This window comes from Pelobates fuscus, chromosome 3 (genome assembly GCF_036172605.1).
Source record: "Pelobates fuscus isolate aPelFus1 chromosome 3, aPelFus1.pri, whole genome shotgun sequence".
NCBI lineage: Eukaryota > Metazoa > Chordata > Amphibia > Anura > Pelobatidae > Pelobates > Pelobates fuscus.
The window spans coordinates 244,409,546-244,432,327 of NC_086319.1; the positions used below are offsets into that span (position 1 = coordinate 244,409,546).

General features: G+C 41.7%; 1 protein-coding gene across 1 annotated transcript in view; it reads right to left on the reverse strand.

Annotated features, from left to right (window-relative positions):
- LOC134603695 (uncharacterized) overlaps positions 1 to 21,651 on the reverse strand; it is a 52,260-nt gene extending 30,609 nt beyond the window's left edge. The window contains exons 1-4 of the mRNA XM_063449873.1: positions 21,469 to 21,651; positions 19,795 to 19,886; positions 18,917 to 19,047; positions 18,461 to 18,626 (exon numbers count right to left, since the gene is read on the reverse strand). Of these exons, the coding sequence (XP_063305943.1) occupies positions 18,461 to 18,626; positions 18,917 to 19,047; positions 19,795 to 19,886; positions 21,469 to 21,546 (467 nt within the window). The 5' untranslated portion in view covers positions 21,547 to 21,651. The remainder of the gene's footprint in view (positions 1 to 18,460; positions 18,627 to 18,916; positions 19,048 to 19,794; positions 19,887 to 21,468) is intronic.
- Between the last annotated feature and the right edge of the window lie 1,131 nt (positions 21,652 to 22,782).

The window sequence follows — 22,782 nt, forward strand, 5'->3', positions numbered from 1 at the left end:
TCAGCCAGTCTAGAATTGAAACTGACGTCGGCTTCTCCTTAACCTTTTTCAGCCATTTCGGCCACCATACCCCTTGAACGAACGAGTGACCAATCAGATTCAAGGGCGGCCTTTTTAAACCCTAGCATGCCGGGAAATCATTTCCCCCTGATGAGCCTTTGAAGTGAGGCGAAACGCGCGTCGGGGCGCAACGATTCAACATTTCCTATTACTATATTCACCAGACTCTGCCTGCTGTGTCTCTCGTCACCTCTCCCCCCCTACACTTTGCATTATTTTGGTTATAACTTACCTGTAGTGGGGAGGCAGCGGATGACCAGTTAGGGACACACACCGACCATGGTAGCAATATGAGTCAGCGACTGAATCTGTAGGCTAGAGCCTCTCCATACATCAAGGCGGTAGTCTGCCATTTCTCGAGCAGAATATACTTTCTTATCTTCCTTTCCTATACCAGGTACCCTTGAAGGTACCCTTTCTCACTATTTCTACCTAGGAGCTTTGAGACCCTGTAGACTCCGGTCACTAGCCATAACGGCATTACGTGGTATAGATATTTCGAGCAGTTACATCTGCCATTCAGGAAAACAACCCAGTATGACGCCTTAGTACGGATTTAGCTACCTGTATGCTCTGTTGGACACATACTCCACCGCATACAACTTTGACTACATGTTCACTCGCTGTGATAGGAATAAGATGTACTTTTTCTGTAGCAGTATCCCTCTTTAGTCGAACTACGCAAAAAACACTGTACTGTATCTCAAACCCTGACACTTTGACACAAGTACAGTTTATGACACTATCTAAGTTCGACCACCTGGGACACGCTACAGTGAATACCCCTGTTGATACACAGGAATCTAATCTGCAGCAGTATCCCCCTTTAGTCGAACTACGCAAAAAACACTGTACTGTATCTTAAACCCTGATACATTGACACGAGTACGGTTCATGACACTATCTGAACTCGACCACCTGGGACACGCTACAGTGTATACCCCTGTTGATACACAGGAATCCAACAACTTTATCTGACAAAGACATTGTGTGGGCTTCTCACCGTCAGCTTACTGTGGCAAACTGGTGGGAATTGTCCAAGCACACTTTTTAGTTTTATCCCTCATAATCTGTGAGGGTTCTTTCACTATCTACTCTCTTTTTTCCTCTGTATTTTATATACCCATGTATCATTTATTATATTATAATTTTTTCTCTTCATGCCCTCTACCCTAGCTGCTACTATTGACTTATTGTCTAGTTATGACTAGTGACTTATTGACAGCTACGGACGAGTTTCTTTTTCTAGATTGGTGTCTCTTACCCAATGATTAAAGTATAGTTCAGTTTTTACACTGTTTATGTGAACCTAATATAGGCAATGGGAACAGACTCTCTCTCTCCCTATTTACTTCCAATTCTCTGTGGGTTACCCCCCGCTTTTCACTCTGTTCTCATGAGACCAATAAACTTTGAACCTTCGGCCATCTCTCATTACAAAGGTTAATAACAAAGTAATAACAAGATAAGGCTTATCCGGTACGCGGGCCTTAATAGGGTCAACCAACTTGTCACGCTAATTGCATCATGGGTCTACTATGTGTACTAATCTGGCGGGACTGGACTTCTGAATAATATGAGGGTCTACAGATATAGATTTGTGTAGGCTTTTGGCTTGCCATGTTAAGCCTGTTATGCCATCACATTCATTTTGTCTGTGCATGGGTATAGTTGAGCGGTGATCTAGAGACTCGATATGAACATGCAATGGGGCTGCGCATACATAGTTTAAGGCATAAAGTGTGGTGCGTATTGGAGCCCTTATGGCAGGTATGTCCCTGGGACGCGTCCCCCAAACACACGGTGAAATCATAACACTATATACAGTTTACACAATTAAACGCTATCTGAAAGCGGTAGTTAGGATAGAAGATATCGATAAAGGCGAACAAAAGGCAACAAAAGAATAGGCATCATTATCATGAGCAGCCATAGAGATTTGACAGTCCCCTTCTGAGTGATTCAGGTGGTGGTTACAGTGTGCGTAGTGCGGGTGGGTCCACCTGGAACAAAGGGTACAGAGGTAGCCGGATTCCACTTGTGTGGCTTGTGGGACGTGTGATGTCGCTGAATGGCGTCCGCTGGAAGGCCCAGGGTGGGGAGGAGGGCTTCGGCCTCCTGTAAGTCCGCTACAAGGTGCGTGGCCTCTCCATGAAGCACTTGGAGTTTACAGGGCGAACGCCATCGGTATTTGACGTTGTGTTCGCGGAGCAGGGTGGTGAAAGGCCTAAGAGTAGAGCGCCAAGCCATGGTCCCCCTTGATAAGTCAGAGTAAAGTGACAATGTCATGTCCTCAAAGATAATCGGCGTGGTGTTTCGGATTGCGGCCAGTATTATTTCTTTGTCCTGGCGCTTCTGGAATTTGATGATCAGGTCCCTGGTTGCTGTTGGTGGGTCGAGGCCCACTCCTTTGGCCTGCTTTGGCGGCAGTATTGTGCTCACCAGGTGCCTCACGAGTTCAGCTTCAGGGACTGATTCAGCTATGCCTCTGACCTTGAGGTTCTGGGCACGTCTTGAGTCCTCCATTGCTGCCATGGCCTGTTCCACCTTTATATGTTTTTGTTGCATGAGTTTCAACTCCTGTTGGAGTGAGGTAATCTGCCCGGCATGTGTGTGGGAGTTTTGCTCCACGGTCGCCACGCGGTCAGTGAGGCCTTTTATGTCTCTCTCCGCATGCCCGCCACGTCCTCCTGAATGTTCCGTCGGAAGCTCCGCCAGCAGCTCCTTCATTTCTGATTTCGTGACCGGAGCCGTGTCGGGCTGTGGAGCCGGTTGTGTGGTAGGTTTCTCCGGAGCCCGTATCGCGGGTAGACAGATCTCGTCTGGCTCGGAGAGCAGGTCATCGGAATCTTCAAAGCCGTCCATGTAAGCGGCCATGACAGGCTCTGGGGCGCCATGCGCTCGCCGCCACAGATCTCCTATGCTGGTGCCCTGTCGGGGTGGATCGGGCCTAGGTTTCTTGCTCTTCCTGCCCATATCTACTGCCTACTCGGGTGGCTGGTCCGCTTTTGGGGGGTGATATTTCGGGTTTTTAGGGTCTTTTAGGTTGATTTCGTCGGGAGCTCACTGTGGATGCGACCTATCGGTTCGGCAGTTGGCCGTGGAACTGTGTTTTGAGAATTTTTATCAAGAATATAGATTCAGTAAAAAAAAAATTTATTCATAATACCGAAAAACAGAGGGATAAGCAATGAGCACTCACATAATACAAAAGCATTTAAAGACAATTCATATTCACTGAAATTTTGTCCTAGAACTGATGTAGGCAGTTAAAGGGGCAGTATAGTCACCAGAACAGCTATAGTTTAATGTAGTTGTTCTGGTGTCTATATTCTGTCCCTTCAGGCTTTTTGTTGTAAACACTGCCTTTTCAGAGACAGTTCTTCTCTCCATTAAATGGTCTTTCTATAAATACCATTATTTTCATCATATCATATAATTTACTATAAAACATTTTTATAAAATATGCTAAAAAAATTCAAAAAACACACTTTTTCTAACTTTGACCCCCAAATTCTGTTACGCATCTACAACCGCCAAAACATACCCATGCTAAATGGTTTCTAAATTTTGTCCTGAGTTTAGAAATACCCAATGTTAACATGTTCTTGACATTGCTGTTTCAAAATTTATATTTTTAAAAATGTATCAATAGTGACATTGTAACTCTGTTATCTGTCATAAATCTCTGAATCCCACCTCACATGTACATATTCTTTTTAAGTAGTGTCCAGTCTTTTTATTTTTTTAAGTAGTGTCCAGGCTACCATACGCTCTGCTCTCAAAGGAAACATAACCAATCTGGCAAATTCCAATGTGAAAAAACAGAAAATTAAGCCTTATATTTGACCCTGTAACTTTCAAAAACACTATAAAACCTGTACATGTGGGTACTGTAATACTCGGGAGACTTCGTTGAACACAAATATTAGTGTTTAAAACAGTAAAATGTATCCCAACAATGATATAATAAGTGAAAGTGCTGTTTGTGTGTGAAAAATGAAATGCAAAAAAACGTAACTTTCACTGACAATATCATCGCTGTGATATGTTTTTACGGTTTTAAAAAACTCATATTTGTGTTCAGCAAAGTCTACCGAGTATAACAATATCCCCGATGTACAGGATTTATGGTGTTTTGGAAAGTTACAGGATCAATATAGGCCTTTCCCATTTCAGTTTGCTGTGTCTATGTTGCCTTTTGAGACAATTTGGTAGCCCAGGAATGTGAAATAACCCCATCATGGCATACCATTTGCAAATGTAGACAACCCAGGGTATTCAAAATGGGGTATGTCCATTCTTTTATAGTAGCCACTTAGTCATGACCGCTGGCCAATATTAGTGTTTTTTTTTTTTTTTTTTCTTTTTTTTAAACAAAAACTGCACTTTTACTGGTGATATCATTGTCATGATTAGTTTTATTTTTTGAAACACTCATATTTGTGTTCAGCGAAGTTTCCCGAGTATAACAATACCCCATTGTAAAAGTTTTTGATTGTGTTTTGGAAAGTTATGGGGTTAAATATAGGGCATACCAATTAAATTCCCTGGACTGTCTGCATGGGTTGTCAGGCAGGTCTCTCAAATTATAATTAATAAAATTAATAAAATATGTGTGTGTATATATGTAGAGTGTGTGTGTGTGTGTATATATATATATATATATATATATATTTGTGTTAGGTGCTCATGATAGTACAGAGTAAAATACCATAATTAAATGTAGGATAGTAAAAAGGGCAAGTCGGTTGTGGTGTGCCGGAACCGACGATGAGGTAGGCCTGAGAAAGAAGAGGGCCTACCAAGGAAAAAGAAATAGAAAGGAAATAAATGTTAAAATGTGGTGTGGTGGGAGGGTCATTCAACGCTGACCTCGAACGGTAAGGAGCAAGGTGAGGGGTGTGCCTTAAGTAGGCTAGGAGTGGATGCCAAGCACCTCCCACAAAGAGAGAGAGAGACACATATAATAAGTGTGTGTATAATATATAATAAATACATATATATATATATATATACACACACATTTTCATTTCCTATATATGTATAATATATTATAAAATAATTAAAGCATTTTATAATATATTATTCATATATAATGCATTACATTATAAGTGTATTTTGAGATATATGTGTATATGTCTCAAAGCACACTTATAATGAAATCATATATATGCATTATAGATGTATAATATATTATAAAATGCTTTAATTATTTTATAATATATTATACATATCTAATATATGTATAATATATTTATTTCATTATTTTATTAAAAATGTTTTCACTTTTAGCTGCCTGGGGGACTGCCTGACAGCTCAGACAATCCCCTTGCTGGCATCTCCATAGGCCCCTGTTGCGGCCATGTGATCATGGTGATCACATGGCCCTGGAGGGCCGGTGTGGCCGGGGCTGCTGGGATCTCGGGCAGTCCCCCTCGACCTGGATCGCCGGTCCAGGTAAGTACATAGGTTATTTTTGCCGCGGACGTACTAGGTATGTCCGCAGTCCTGAACAGGTTTTTTTTTCGGATTTACCTAGTACGTCCGTGGTCGTTAAGGGGTTAAGCAAACTTTTAAATAGTAGAGAATGATGAAAAGGGTTATTAACAAAAGTAAGGATAGGAAACCTTCGGCACTCCAGATATTGTAGACTTAATTTCCCAAAATGCACTTACAGCCCTAATGCTGGCAAAGCATCATGGGAGGTGTAATCCAAAAGCATCTGGAGTGCTGAAGTTTGCCTATACACAAAACAGAGGAATAAAAGTGTGTCAGGCACTTCTATATTCTAGACGTTAAATCAATAAGAACTGGTATTAAGGGGTGTTCCCCACCACTCTAAGTAAAAGCTACAGTTCAAAACATAAAATATATACCAGTGTCAAACAAACACCTAAGTGTCATAAAATAGAGTTAAAAAGTATACAAACTCATGTAAAATTCTTGATTCTACAAGAAGAGCAGAAAAAATAACCTGGTGTATACTGTATATAATCACACAAAATAGCACCGGGTAGGGGATAGAATCTGACTCACATGGTCCGTCCTGGCACTGGACCATGTGAGTCAGATTCTAACCCCTACCCGGTGTTTGTTTGACCCTGGTATATATTTGAAGTTTGCCTATCCCTGAAGTAAAGTGAACTCAAAGTGCATTTCAAATTTAAGGCCTAAGTAGTTGTAATGGATCACCTGGCACCCCGACTGGGTACCTCCGTTGAAGGATGCTCCTAGCGCTTCCTGAGGGCTCCAAGCACTCCAGCCGACACCATAACCACCGTGGACTCATTCAGAGAGCAGGACAGGAACAAGCTCTTACAAGAGCTTAGGAGTGATTTAGCAAGGGAGTATGACAAGCATAGCAATCCCTTGTAGCAAATACCCCCAATAAGAGAAGGAACTGCAAATTGAGGGGGAAGTAGAACTGACTGTACTGGCTCATACAGCCTCTTTTATTCACATTCTACAAACACACTCAGGGCCGTCTTTAATTTTGATTGGACCCTGGGCAAGCATTTACTTGGGCCCCCCTGACTACATATAGATACACACAAATACACTACCTGACACACATGCAGATACACACTGACCGCATATAGATACACACAAGAACATACAGATACACACAGACACTGACACACACAGATACAAACACTGACATACATGCAGATACAAAAGGTACACACACACTGACACACATGCAGATATACAGATACAAACACTGACACATACAGATACACACACACAAACGCAAATGGACAACATACAGATACAGAGACACATTCTGACAGACGTACTGACACAGACAGCTATACTGAAACACACATACACAAAGACATACTGAACCACACAGACATACAGATACACTACTAGACATACTGGCACATATACACACAGACAGATGGACATACTGAAACACACATACACTGACAGACATATTGACAAACACAGACATACAGAACCACACGGACATTGACAGACTCACATAGACATTCTGTCACACATACACACAGACAGACATACTGAAACACACATACACACAGAAAATGACAGACATACACATATACAGACATTTTGACACTCACAGACAGCCATACTGAAACACAGGGACACTGACAGACTCATGCACACACACATACTGACACACATTCTGGCACACATACACGCAGACAGACATACTGAAACACACATACACACAGATAGACATACATATATACTGACACACACACACACTCAGACATTCATGCAAAATTCAAATGCAACAGTGCTCCGTTTTCCAAAATTCAGTAAACGATTTTACATAATCAGTTGCAATGTGATTATTTTATTTTTCCCAACCCTCTCTTCTAATCAAAAAAAATTGCTCAAGTTATTTAAACGTTTGATATTTAGGTATGACTGCACATAAAGCACATGATGTATGTATTAATGTGTTTCATCGCAGTGGGTTTACATATCATCCAAAATGGTGAATAAAAAAATACATGTATAAAAAGAGTCTATGACATCTCAATGTCGATAATGATGTCAAATGCCAGGGACAGAGATTTTGCTCTAGATTTACATAACAAATGCTGTTTATTTTGTTTAGTGAAAGCCCGAAAAGTAAAATGGTAACTGATTGCTTGTAGCTGTTTTTAGACTGTGCAGCCGTGGATATGGTTCTCCTGTACATATTTCTGCACATAACAGATTTAATCATTAATCATATAATACATACATTCCTAAATGTTTACATAAACACTCGATCAATGCAGTGCAGTGTATTTTGGCATGAATCATTTTATGCCTCATAAGGAGTATGTGGATTTCAATAAGTCCCTTCAGTTAAATCATTGTAAGATGAAAACACTTTTCTTTATTCAAACCGAATAGCTTGCGCAGTGAATTATTTAATTTTAACTACATCACTGCAGCTTTAAAATTATATACACATTTACAAAAAAAAACAAAAATTTTTTCAGACATTCTGGCACACATACACACAGACAGACATACTGAAACACACATACACCAAGATAGACATACATATATACTGACACACACTCAGACATTCCAGACTCAGACTCAGAGTTTCTTACCTTTTCCTGGAGGTGGATTCCCTGGGGTCCAGTGGGCTGGCTGGGGTGGCTGGGAGTTAAGCTCTCGCTCTCTCCCGGCCTGGCCCCCTTCTGAGCAGCTGGTCCTCCTTCCTCCCGCGCGGTTCCGGTTTCTGTGGGAGGAAGTGACGCGCGGCGGTCACTTCCTCCCAAACGGCTGCCGAAAAGCAAGGGCCCGGTCGCGCTGTTAAAGCGCCACAGCGCCCGACCGGGCCCCTGCTGACACAGGCCCACCGGGTGGCCCTAAGTGCATGGGCCACCCGATGGGCCCCCATAGTCTGCGGGCCGGGGCAAACGGAGCAGCTGTCTTGGGCCCCCCAGCAGGGACAGGGCCCGGGGCAGCTGCCCCGTTTGCCCCGCGTTAAAGACGGCCCTGAACACACTCCCAAACAAAATCCTCCCCTCTGCCTGTGATAAAAATGGGCTCCATGAAATAGCTATCTGGGGTAACATTGCTCACATAGGGAAAGTACCGAATGACCCGGCTTTCGGGTCTTTGCAGGGGAAAATCAAGCATTTCAACATGGGGCCGTAGTCACAGGGCAGAAGGCTGGCAATCAGTCTTCTCCAATGCCCAGTGGCGAGGCTGGTTCTGCCACAGTAGTTGAACTGGAAGCATAGCTGAATTAGTGAATTTTTCTGATTTGGCTATTTTGACCTTAAATTTGAGATTCTCTTTGAGTTCACTTTGAATTCTCACTCTAGTGAATAACCCTGTAAGATTCCATGGTGTAGAGATCATGGTTGCAATTAAAGTCTGTAAACTGTTAAATATACACTGATCTGTCACAACATTAAAATCACTTGCCTATATTGTGTAGGTACCCCTTGTGCTGCCAAAACAGTTCTGATGCATTGAGGTCTGTGCCGGAATATATTGGTGTTGCCGCAGTATACTGCTGTAACGCTCTAATACAGTGAATGTGAGGGAGATCTATCACTATCTCTTTGATCTCCCCAATGGTTGTGCCGCAACCAAAGCCATCATCTCAGTGGCCTTGTGGGAAATCCGGGCCTGATTATAGCAAGGAGCTGGAAGGGTCAGTAAGGAACTGGAAGGTAAAGCAACACAAAGGTAAAATAGAAGGAGCAGAAAGAGCCAGCAAGGAGCTAGAAAGGGCAGCAAGGAGCAGGAAGGGACAGAAGGAACACGAAGGTAAAGTAGGAGAAGTGACAGAAATGAGCAGAAAGGGGTAGCAATGAGCTGGAAGGGGCAGAAGGAGCACAAACGAAGCAGGAAAAGGAGCAGAAATTAGCAGGAAGGGGCAACAAGGAGCAGGAAGGGTCTGCAAGGAGAAGGACGAGTCTGCAAAGAGCAGAAAGGAGCACAAAGGTAAAGGAGCAGAAAGGGACATAAGGAGCACAAATGTAATGTAGGAGAAGGAGCAGAAAAGAGTAGCAAGGAGCACAAAAGTAAAGTAGGAGAAGGAGCAGAAAGGGTCTGCAAGGAGCAGAAAGGAATCAGATAGAGAAAGTAGCAGAAGGGCGCAAAATAAGCAGAAATTAGCAGAAAGGTAAAGAAGCAGGAGGAAAGAAGACAGTGTCAGAAGAAAAAAGAAGACTGTGTCAAATGAAGGAGAAGAAAAGGAGATTGGAGCAGGAAGGACAAGTGAAGTGAACCCTCCACTTTATTCTGGACACCACATCATAAGGCTTTGGTACCTGGGCCTGGCAGAGAAACTTTGGACCTTCTCATCTCCCCAGGTAAAAAATATCAGTGTTAATGTGTTCACTTTTATTTACTGAGTGCCGCTGGGTAAGGGTGTCGCTGATTGGCTAGATCAGTCAGCTAGCACTCTAAGCCAATCAGTAGCTCCCCATTCATAAAAATGTTTATGGAACTAGCGATTGGCTTAGAGTGTCAACTGACCACTCTAGCCAATCTGCAGCACCCATACCTGACTCCGTTTCAGAAGCCGAATACCACTGAGCGACCTGGAGATCTGGAGCTGGAGGAAGCCTTTGGGGTTAAACCATTTGAGAGCCGTTTAACCCCTTAAAGGAAAGAGAGCACCCAGGGGCTTTCTGGCATCATAGCATTTTCATTTAGAAGAAGTTGTTATGGTGACCCAAATGTTCCTTTAATTTGCTTAAAACTATAGTGTCAGGAATACAAACATGTATTCCTGACACCATAGTTGTGAAAACGCTATTCACCCTGGCTTTGTGTGATAATGACTATGCACCTTCCCTTACATGACACTGTCAAAAAGGGACCAAGCATGGATGTCATTACAATTATAGCCCCCACCCCTGTAAAAAATTCCTGCAGACGCCCATGGTCTGAGCCAATCGCAATGCTTCCCCATAGGATTGGCTGAGACTGTCAAGGAGGCAGATCAGGGGCAGAGCCAGCACAAGTCAAACACAGCCCTGGCCAATCATCATCTCCTCATAGAGATGAATTGAATCAATGCATCTCTATGAGGAAAGTCCAGTGTCTGCATGCAAAGGGTGGAGACACTGAATGGCAGTGCTGATTACTCTGCTGCACTGCCCAAGGAAGCAGCTTTAGCAGCCATATGAGGAATGGCCACAGAAGGTATCACTACGCTGTAATGTAAACACTGCATTTTCTCTGAAAAAAACATGTTTACAGCAAAAAGTGAAGGGAATGATTCTACTCACCAGAACAAATACAATAAGATCAGTGGCGGAACTACCGCAGTCGCAGGTTTCGCAGCTACGACCGGGCCCCCTGGAGTGACAGACCTGTGGAACCCTGCGACCGGGTGCCAGCCGCCATGTGTTGTGGCCCCAGCCTGCGCGGTAATTGGCCATTGCTGTTCGGGCCACCCGATGGAAATGAATTTCCAGGGGGCCCGGTCAGCGCTGCAGGGCTTGGCAGCTAGAGAGGGCTCACCTGACACCAACTAGTGAATCGTTTGCCACTAGGCAATAGCTAGCCTGCCAGTAACGTCCCTGTTTCTAAGTTGTATTGTTGCATTTTTTTCAGTATGTCTCAGCTCCTGATGAAGGTGACGATATTTCAGTCCCCAGCACTCCAGCCAGGTCTGCTACCCCTACACGCAAAGGCAATACTGGTAGCCCAGCCTCCATCAGGTCATGGACTATCCCCCGCATCACGGCCGAGCTACGCAATCGCCGCATCCCTTTCCCAGCTACAGCAGCAACACAGATGATTCGGACGCAGGGGAGGGCACAAGTAGCTCTAACGACTCCAACCTCCACACAATGATAGCATCACTGATGTCCTCCATGGGGCAAATCAACGATAGGCTAGAGAGACTGGAAGCTCATAGTCTTCCCATTATGGCAACAGGGTCTCTCACGGAAGTACTTCCATACACACCCCAGTTAGAACCGGGTAATAGTCTGCCTGCTGCTACCAGACCACACGTTATCAATCCAGCCCACATGTTACTGGCAAATCTAAAAAAGGACATCCTGGAAGGCAAAGATGTTAATTTTGTCTTCCTTCTGATTGCCTCCCAGGATGTCATCGAGAATTGCACATACGCATATGGAGATATCTCGGTAGTTCTTAAATCAAGAGACCCTAGACTTGACAAGAAGCTGTCGATCCCAGATTTTGTTATAGCTTTTTGGGGGCGGAGCTTGCGTATGGGGAGGCGCTTCCATGCAGGAGTAGAGCTTGTGTGCCGGGGAAGCTGCTGCACAGTGGCGGAACTAACATAGAGTGGGCCCTGGTACAAAAACAGTTTTGGGCCCTGAAGACACATGCCCATCGGGTGACCCTAATTGCATGGGCCACTCGATGTGCCCCGTTGTAACCGCAGCACCAGCACTCCCTGTAGTTCCACCGCTGCGCCTTGATTATTACAAGCAAGACACCTTTTCATGGAAACTGAAAAACCTTTACAGGTGATAATTTTTCATGGTGATTAGAAGGGGGTGTGATAAAGTGTGTGTATAGAGGAGTCTGTTTATGGTGTACTATGTGTAACTAGGGGCTGTAGTTGGATCATGTGCTCATGTATAGGAGCTTTTGAGATTGTTTGTATGCTGAGAGGACCTGTAAAGTGTGTGCGTGTGCATCTGGGGGCTGCATTGTGATTGTACAGTATGTGTATTGGGGTTGCATTGTGTGCTTATCAAGGAGCTGTAGTTGTTATGTATTAAGGCCGTTTGGCCTGTAATTGTGGGAGGGGCATGTATTTCCCTACTTAAAAGGAACCCTTACCTTACTCCACACCATCCGTGGTCTAGTGATTTGCATGTGACCACTTCCGGGTCACATGCGGGTCGCCGTTTTGCGTGGGACACTGAACCCAGCCATGCAAGAATGCCAGGTGCCTGACGCGGCATCTCCGCCGCCAACTCGGATACTTCATCGGGTACACAAGGCACCGATTTCAGGCTGTCTGATACCGGCGCTCTCATATACCATTCCGCTGGATTCTTTTTCCAGGTCAGCCTCCTGCTTTTCGGGGGGCCTGCCACTCAACACACGGTCAGCCGCAACAAACCGTAAGCTTTCCGGACCTCAGAGCCTTGCACATATAATACCGACGGGACAACTTGCCACAGGGCAACATCGTCCTCACATTTTCCCAAAGCATTAATTTTGTTTTTCATTCTCTGTAATCTGATATTATTTAACGGTATCACGGCATTGTATACTAATACAGAGTATCTATACAATAATGAACTACACAATGCTGTATCATGATACTGAGCCTCTCTTTACACTGATAATTAACACACATTGCTGTATATGACAAACGTGTCTCAATACACACAGCACTCTAATGATTCAGAGTATCTCTATACACTGCTAATAGACACATTGCTAAACAGTCTCAATACCACCCTATGCAGTCTCTTGAAATGTATTTCCCTTGCCTGCTACAGTCTGACAGTATATATTCCACTGGCCTCAGTCTTCCTCTAATTCTGTGATTGTGCCTGCAATCATATCATTGTGGTGATCATTTAATGTCACTCTCCCAGTAAGGATAAAATTAATGTTTAAACCAACTTCGGCCAGCTTCACCTCAGTCCCTGCATCACACTGTGTATAATGTTGATTATCTGTGTGCACCTCATGCAGCTGTACCAGCCATCGCAATGACAGTCTGCAGGTCGTAATCCCTCTAGTCCGTCACTTCCACTGGTGATAATTATCAGATGCAGAGAGCTAAATAGGAATATCTGCGGGGTGAATGGAGGACTAATTTGTTGTACGGCAATTGTAGTTTGACCTCAGCCATTCATCTTGTTGCTTGGGCAGGTGAAGTAAGAGTGAGGAACAAGCTGTAAGGTAATTATTGTGCTACTGACAGGGGAAATAAATCATTTTAGTGTTTTCCGCTCCTCAGTAGAGACAGACTTGCGAAGGCGAACATCATGTACACAGTACATCAAATGTATCATCACGCACCCGCCTGACACTGGCATGAGCAACATGATAATTAGACCTTACTATACCTCTGACAATCTCAGGGTTAACAGGCCTTTCTACAGTAACTTCAGGAAGTCAAATAGTTACTAATGGTTTTATAAATTGTTCATCGACCAGGGCTGAGAACAGCCAATTGCTGAATCCCATTCCACGGTCCCCCAGGTGTTTTTAACAAGAGCACTGTGCCTTGGTGAACAATCTCCCAGGCACGTTGATTTTCTGTGTCTCAGTCAAACACCTTAATCTCATTTCTACACTACTTTACTAACATCGTATAGCATATTCTATGCTCTCTACACCATTAGTCCAGTCATTTTCATAGATCACGGGTTACTTATCTACATCTATGGGAATTAGCCACCAGTTGAAGGGAAATTTTGCTCTTATACTTGTACGGGATTATACTAGGAATAGGGTCCACGGGTGACCCCACGATTAGGTATCATACTTCCGACACGCTGTTTTGTTTTCATACGCCTCTAAAACACTCTTCTGGTGTAAGCCTATCATATAAACAAATGTCGGTTGCATAAATTATTATTATTTTATTATTTATATAGCACCATCAGATTCCGTAGCGCTGTACAATGGGATAAATCACTTAAACTCTCAAATTCTATACTACCTCACCCCGGGTTTATGCTTGAATGTCATGTCACATTGTTCTCTTATATGATGTACATATTCCCGACACTAGGATTGTCCTTCTCGTTATTGGTTCCCCTCATTCGTTTGGGGCCTCAATTTCACTATCCAATTACATGACTCATCATTCTCCTTATATGTTTCACTTAGATAAAATGCGTTGTATATATTAAGATTTAACTCATATTACGCTTCCTTAAAAGTCACCGAGAAGCAGACACCCTGCCACAACGTTCTGTGGCCACGAAATCACCTCGCACCAATGCATAGATAGAGCCTCTCAAAGCCGCTTGGCATCTAGCAGGGCCTCATCCGTCACCAACCAAGTTTAATCATTTCACCTCTTGGCATTACCTAGTAAGCCAGTACATCATGATTGTATGCACTAAATACTTGGTTATTCAAACGTTTCGAAAACAAGAAGGTAGCTAGACCTGGGCATGCCCGGCACTCCTGCTAGGTCCGATACACCTTCACACAAAGGGTCATAGCTAGCCCTACTTCTATTAGATCTTGGACTATCCCTTACATCACAGCAGAATGGTTACACGGCACATACGGTACCAACAGCTAGATAACCAAGTTACTCAATCACATATATGCATATATATACATCTGTACCGCAAAATAGGTTTAGAGAAATGAAGCATCTGCTTAGAATTAAAAATTGTATCTAGAATTTGGGAAATAACCTGTCCAGTTATTTATTCTATAATACAGGATAAAGAGCTTGCACGTTAATCTGTGATGCCCGCACAATTATAAGTTTAAAGCAGTAATGTGGCAGGTACTATGAGGTAAAGGTATGTTCCTGTATAGTAACATGCATTAAGTCATGGGGTGAAAAACGTACTGTAACGGACCGTTTTGCACACAAGAGGTTAAAAACCGTTTAGGCGATATCCCCCTTTTAAATACACAAACAGCTGCTGCAAGCACCAATCTCACGAATTGCAAACACATGAATACTCAAACTCCCGAACAGGAAACACACGAATTCACCAACTCCTGAACACACGAATACTGTTAAACAGCCGAACTGACGCACAGATGAGAAATCATATTATGAGCAAACAGAGAAGTCGTCTGAATATCACCGAAAGAGGAGACCTTCATTTGTTCCTTACGAAAATCGGACTAGATATCAAATATTTAGTCTCGCAGCCTCAAGGATCTCATTAATCACTAGTTAAAGGCAATTTCAATTTACTTTATTGTTTATTGTTGTATTGCGTGAAAACTGGTGGGTGGTAAGGAACTTTTTCCATCAAGAAAGATGCATTAGTGGGCGGTAGGTAGAAAAAGGTTGACTACCACTGCCTTAGATTATGAAAAACTTGTTTTGTTTTTGCATTCCAAAAATAAAATGCTATTTTATATAGCCACCAAAAAGCTCATCTTAAAATACTTATCCTTATAATAATGTATTTGCATTCCAAAACACTAAACCAGGCTTCCCAACTGTTCCTATTTTGGTGGATGTGACGGATCACCCTGTCCTTGGATTGTAAATCCCTTCATTTAATTCCCTTATGAGTTCGGGACATTGCCTTCTATTTAGTTTATTCTTAATTTATTCCCCTACCGAACGACCAGACCACCCGTGTGTGGAGTGTGCCTCTCATTAACCTCTATCACCTCTGAAACACCTTTAAACCACAAGCATTCTAAGCAGTTGGCTAGGTGGTCGGCGTTCGGTATACGAACACGTGGTGGTGACCATCTTTAGCCGCAAACACATACAGCAGTGTTTGGTCGTCGAGTGCATGAAACTATAATCGGACACTCGACGGTGCGAACACTGCTGGGACTTTCATACCTTCATACGTTTGTCTAGATTCATATAAAAAGAGCGGCGTTCGGTAGGAATAAGCTCCCGAACCAGATACATACACTAGGTATCCATACGAACTCTTATGTTTGGTATTTTGACTATTTCATGTATTCCCGAAATAGACCGACTGCACAGCCTGATTTCATGGAACTTTTTGGGGCAGGAGCCTTGTATGCGGTCGTTCAAAATGTGACTTCCATGGAAATCCATAACCCCTGAACCGATCTGGGTGATCTTTGGATATGTTGGTCCCCCAGATTGGGGCTATCAGATTACATAACGTTAGTGGGGTTTCCATGAGTTTTGGGGGTACTTTCAGGATACTGGGTAAAAGTATATTTTTTTCTGTGCTTGGAGGTAATTGGATTATGTGATTACAGTGCCCGATTCAATTATCTCCCAAGCACAGAGGAGGGATTACATTGTTTGTGTATGGGAGTGTTCTGGACCTGAGAGCCAATGCCTTTGTATGATTGTCTGTGCTGTAGTCTCCTCTCAGGTCCAGAGGGGAGAGTCCCTTGCATGGTGATTGACATAAAAGGCAGTGTGTGGCTCCATTCAAATTAGTTATCTCACAGCATAGAGCTCTCACATGTTTGTTGGAGAAAGCTATAACAGCTGTCTCTCTTCTGCTTGGAGAGCTTAATCACTAGCTCTTGTAAGAGTTGTTCCTGCTCTGCTCTACAGCATCCCTCCCACTAGGGGGAAAAGAAAATCTCTGGCGGCGGAACCCCTCTTCCCATCGGGGAGGCCGCCACGGGGGAACTATCCCTATTTTAGGGCCATGTTCTGCTGTAACAATTTTTAGTTACCTGGTATCCCACATTCAAGAAGACCAGTGAACTGTCACCAGGCAGCACAGGACACTAGGAGGACTGTGCAGAGAGTACTTCAGCAAACCTCTCTGTATGGTCCTGTATATGGCGGGGGCCAGCCTGGATACATTTTATCATCCAAACATACTTAACAGACTGACATGCCCCTTCAGTGGGTGATCCTGCCTCCTTTCGCAGCACTGGCAATGTAACCCGGCATACCAATATCATACGTCCTAAGCTGGGAGGCATGCAAAACTATATGATTTTTGCTAAAATTTGTTACATACATAAATATATCAGTTTGTCCAAATCAAAATCCTTTTTATGCACACCTAAACAAATTGATTCGTCCGGAAATAAATTATTACCTTGATGAATTTACTTGCTTAAGCGTGGATTAAAAGGATTTTGAATCAGACATATCGATTTGTTTATGGAAAAAAACAAACTTTTGCAAACTTTTGCCAATTAACATTGTTAAAAAGTGTGTCTGATTCCTGAGTACTAACACAGTTATTCACTGACGTCCAAATGGATCCGTACTTAATGGGGCAAAACTATCCGGCTGCATTAAGAATGTAGAATTTAACAATGTCCGGATTGTGTAAATCAGACATTGAAATTGGTCTGAATTACAGACATCTGAAATCCGGACCAAATGAATTAAATTTAGGGCTTGGATTAATTCACTCTGGGCCCAGATTTAAAAAAAAAGTACTCTAAAAATATCTACAAAATGTTTTAAACTAGTACCTGGGCAGACATGGGGGCTGTAAAATAACAGGAAGGACATAGTACCCCTACCCATGGGTATCAAGGGGCTACGATAATCTTAATCTGAGAGGATCTACTGTTCCACCCGGCCCTCACCCATGGGTGATGAGAAGTGAGACTTATCTCAAGACCTGGCTGTTAGAATTCTCTGGTTGGTTGGCTCACTGACCAACCAATGAGAGAGCTCTTGGTCATATTGCAAAGTGTGGGAACATTTCACAAGTTTTGCAATGGATGAGATAGCTTGGGAAAGTCTATTTAAGGATTATCCCTGCTACCAGAGCTCATTCTGCAGCAATTCCTCCATGGGTGAAGATGGATTGTTTTTTATTGTGGTTCGGTTTAGATTTTTTTGCTGCCTTTTTATCTGATGTAAAGTATAATTTTTTTAAAGCAGGTTTTAGATTTATAGGCCCCTTCCTCACTATTGCTAGGGTGAGGGGGTAGGTAGGGACTTTAATTTGTTTCACTGGGGATGGCTTTGGAATTAGCAACCCCTAGACATCAGGGAAGAGAGACATGTTATTATTTTATTATTTGAAAGGGGAACAATTGCATGTCCGTTCACCTGTTTTACCAAAGACTGGGAGCTGGAGAGGGGACATTAGGTTGTTCCCCATGAATATTCAAAGTAGCCTTCTCCTGATGCCTTTAAACCTTTACTATAAGCCATAGAAAGGTATTTACATAGTAAATAATTATAGATGTTATAAACTATGCTGACATTCATGTAAAGCATGTCTAAGTAACAGATTCTGCCATGATGCAACTAGCAGATGTAATACATGGTTGACCACACTCTGTAGATTCCCATGCCAGTTGAGTAAGATTGGTTACTTACATTGGCACATATTCAAATATTTGCTCTAGATCATGTTGCTCATGTTGAAAATCATCTTTTTTTGTAATAGCAGTTGAAGATCTGGATTTCATTGCATCTGGTAAGAGTAGAGGTTGCTTGGCAACACCTGACAAGTTATACCCACTGGAGCCTGCACTCATTAACTCTGAAATACAGAGGAACAGTTTAAGAACAGTAATATTTCATTTGCAATATTTATTAAATTGTAATGAAATCAATATTAAGATATTGTTTTTCCCAATCAACTCTAATACAAACTGAGTTATTTACTAAAGTGAAAATTCAAAGTTAATTTCACATTTATAGTTTGGCTATTTTGTCCTTAATTTTAAAAAATAATTTTGAATTCATACTTAAGTGAATAACCCTGACAGAGTCAAGCTCCATGTGCCTATCTTCGCAAGTCCAAATTATTTATAATCCGAATATGCTCACCAATATCTTTGCCATCAATACTGGGTAATCCCACATATAGTTGTTTATTGTACAGTGCTGGCAATCCATTTTTCTCTCTCTTCTCACTGAAATGATTTGGAAATTCACTATTGGTTTCCTGTGATGCAAATCTGTAGAGAAGCATTACATGTTTTCACAGTAACATTATGAACACATGGACATTCAGCATCCTAAAAGATGTTATGTGGTTTGTTTCTGAGAGCTTAGAAAAGATAGTAATCAGATTTGACATAATATCGAATTTACGTAATTTGCCTTGATAATGGATCAACTGCAGTTAGATTACAATAGTTATCCTTTGAACTGAATATCTAACACATTGCTAATGCTGGTAATGCTGGCAAATTTGTATCTATGTCCTATTATTATGTGAAAATTTAAAAATGTTTAAAAACGGTCAACCGGGGACTTATGTTGCTTAGTAACATCAAACAATAAATGTGAACATTGTGGAACGAACTGTGCTAGAAATAAATCTATAATGTAGAAAGTGAACAACACAATGAAACATTTACCTCAAACATGCTAATGCTGGCTTTTACCTCAGAAAGATGCTAGCATTTTGTATGAGTGCAAGTGAGGTCCTTAGTGTATAATAAGGTAAACTAACTCGAAACATATCAGTGTATGGCTTTATTTAATAAAATGTATAACAAACAAAACTTGTCTTTTTCTCCTCTCCTTACCACTGTGAATACATCTCTGCCTCGACGCAGTGCAATCACCTCCACTAAATGTTCACACCCCCCGCCCCCTCCCACCACAGGTCACTATTTTTTTACCTCACGCTCACCTAAATAATGTGTGTAACAAATCTACAATATTTGGAACAATACAATGGATGATAAAATGTTTACCTGAAGCTACATCCTAAAGGATGGTCATTTAGTTGGCTTGAAGTGGAGGATAGAGGTGGTAGACGGTAAGGCCTTTTAGCAGGATTTACTTTCTATAGAAATTAAATAATGTCAACATTACAACACATTTTATGAAAATCTAAACATTGAAAACATTATTCTGGTATATGTGTGTCAGCATGTCTAATCTTATGTTCATATTGTTCTCTATTGATACGGCAATCAAAGGACCGAACTTTACAAGTGGTTTATGTAGAAAACAGGTAGGACAGCGTTGTATGCCCTACTCCAGGCTGTCTGGAAAAGCAAAATAAAGGACAGATTTCTACTTCTTGTTTATCACATTTAATGAAACGCAACATTATTTTTTAATGATGTACGGTATATAGATTTATATATTATTTTTTTTTTTAGAAAATGTTACTTTTTTATCTGGCTGAGGAGCCATGTTGGGTCAGACTTTACTGTTATCTAAAAAGAGTAATCAAAACTTTACTGTTTACTGTTATTTAGACAACTGTTGCTCAACCTAACTTTCTTAAAGCTGTGATTGCGCTGAAAGCACACTATAAGAGAGGGAGCATGCTCACAGTAGGCCCTATGTACTAAGTAAGACAGGCTAGAACAATGATTCAAATTGTAGGGCTGTAAAATAATTTAGAGATGGAAAAATGCACGAGTTAAATTTGTATACATAAGTGTTATCGGTATGGATCCCCTCAATTATACAACTATCTCTGTTTGATTTGTTTAGTTTTTAATATTTTACAGTGGCATTTTTTAAAAATATCTTTTTTACAAGCTTTACTAGCTTTGTAGGATCCATGTTCTTATTATTTATAGAAGAACTGCTATATTTTTCTTGATTTATGGGTCTTCATAGTTTGTAAATTCTACAATAGTGAAACAAAGACCCAAGTAGGGTCCTTACAATTATGCTAATCTATTACTACACTTATAAATAAATTACTATTTAGAATTGTGTAAATATATTAGTAGAATCACTGTAAACACTTGGGTTTCATTAAAGGACCACTATAGTGCTTGTTTTCCTGGCACTATGGTGCCCCCACCCTCAGGGTCCCACTCCCGCCGGGCTGAAGGGGGAGTAAGGGGTTAATCCCTTACCTTTTTTCCAGCGCTGGGCTCTCCTCCCTCTTCTTCCGTCATCGGCTGAATGCACATGCACGGCAAGAGACGCTCGCGCATTCAGCCAGTCCATAGGAAAGCATTCTTAATGCTTTCCTTTGGACGCAAGCGTCTTCTCACTGTGAAAATCACAGTGAGAAGCGCGGAAGCGCCTCTAGCGGCTGTCAATGAGACAGCCACTAGAGGCTGGATTAACCCATAGGTTAACATAGCAGTTTCTCTGAAACTGCTATGTTTACTGCAAAAAGGGTTAAACCTAGCTGGACCTGGCACCCAGACCACTTAATTAAGCTGAAGTGGTCTGGGTGCCTATAGTGGTCCTTTAACCACGTAAATATTTAAAAGTGAACTCCATATTGACTCGTACTTTGGGACTAGTTTTTCTACTTCCCTCCCCATTCTCTTCTCTTTTATTTCTATATAATATAACGTTTTACATTTTATATTCATATAATGTTCACTCTATTCTGTCAATAACTACATTTAAAACCTTAACTAAAATAGTTAATTAGTATGTGTCTTTACTCTGCTTTCCAAGGGGTCTTTGCATTGGTTCCGAGTCTTAGACAGGTTTTCTGTGTTGTGATCAATTCGTGGCAACATAATGAAGCCTTTGTTTCCGTTTAGCTCCTCAACGGAATCACTGCCAAGTTCCTTTCAAAATGTTCTATGCAACAAAAACACGTAGCAAATTGCAACTGGTCAAAGCACACTAAGAGACAAAAGCCAAGTATATACATTAGAAATATAAAACAGTAATGATTACAAGGGTGTTCTTTTATTGGGAGGTAAGGTTGTAAGTAGAGATATGTATATTTTTTGTATATTACCCATCTTTAACCCCATAAGGATAGAGGCAATTGTACAAGTTCTTAACTAAAACAAAACCTAGAATTTTAGCTATATGTCTTCAACCATAATTTACCTCCTTTATATTAAGTGCACATATACCATCCACTAGCATGTAAGCTCATTGAGCAGGGCCCTCAACCCCTCTGTTTCTGTGTGTCCAACTTGTCTAGTTACAACTACATGTCTGTTCGTCCACCCATTGTAAAGCGCTGCGGAATTTGACGGCGCTCTATAAATATCATAATTATAATAATAATTTTGTTCAGCAGAAAGATGGCTTTTCATTTCACATACTTACAACAGTAACCCCCATGTACAGATTTTATTGGATTTTGGGAAAGTTACAGGGTTAAATATAGGGCTTCTCCATTTTCAGTTTTTGCACATTGAAATTAGCCAGATTGGTTTGCTTGGCCTTTGTTGCATTTTGGACTGTATGGCAGCCCAGGAATGAAACTTAACCCCATCATGGCTTACCATTTGTAAGAGAAGACAACCTTGGGTATTGGAAATGGGTTATGTCCAGTCTTTTTTAGTAGCCACTTAGTCACAATCAGTGGCCAAAGTTAGCTTCATATTGGTTTATTTTCGCATCTTTCACACAAAACCTGCCCTCATTACCGATGATATAATCAACATCATACGTTTTACTGCTCTAAAATCCTCATGTTTGTATTTAGCGATGTCTGTACCCCCTATGTACAGGTTTTATGGAGTTTTGGAAAGTTACAGGGTCAAATATAGCGCTTGCAAATTAAATTCTCTCATCGTTCTGCCTGAGTTGTGAGGTAAGTTCCCCAATTTATAATTAATAAAATCACAGAAATAATACATAAATACACAATATACACTTAGAACTAGAAAAGCTACAATTTCTGGGGAAATTGTGTGAAGTGTTCTTGCCTCCACCAGTAGTCTACAACTGGAGTGGGTGGAGTAACTATTATTTATTTATATAGCACATTTAATTGCAACATTGTTGCCCAA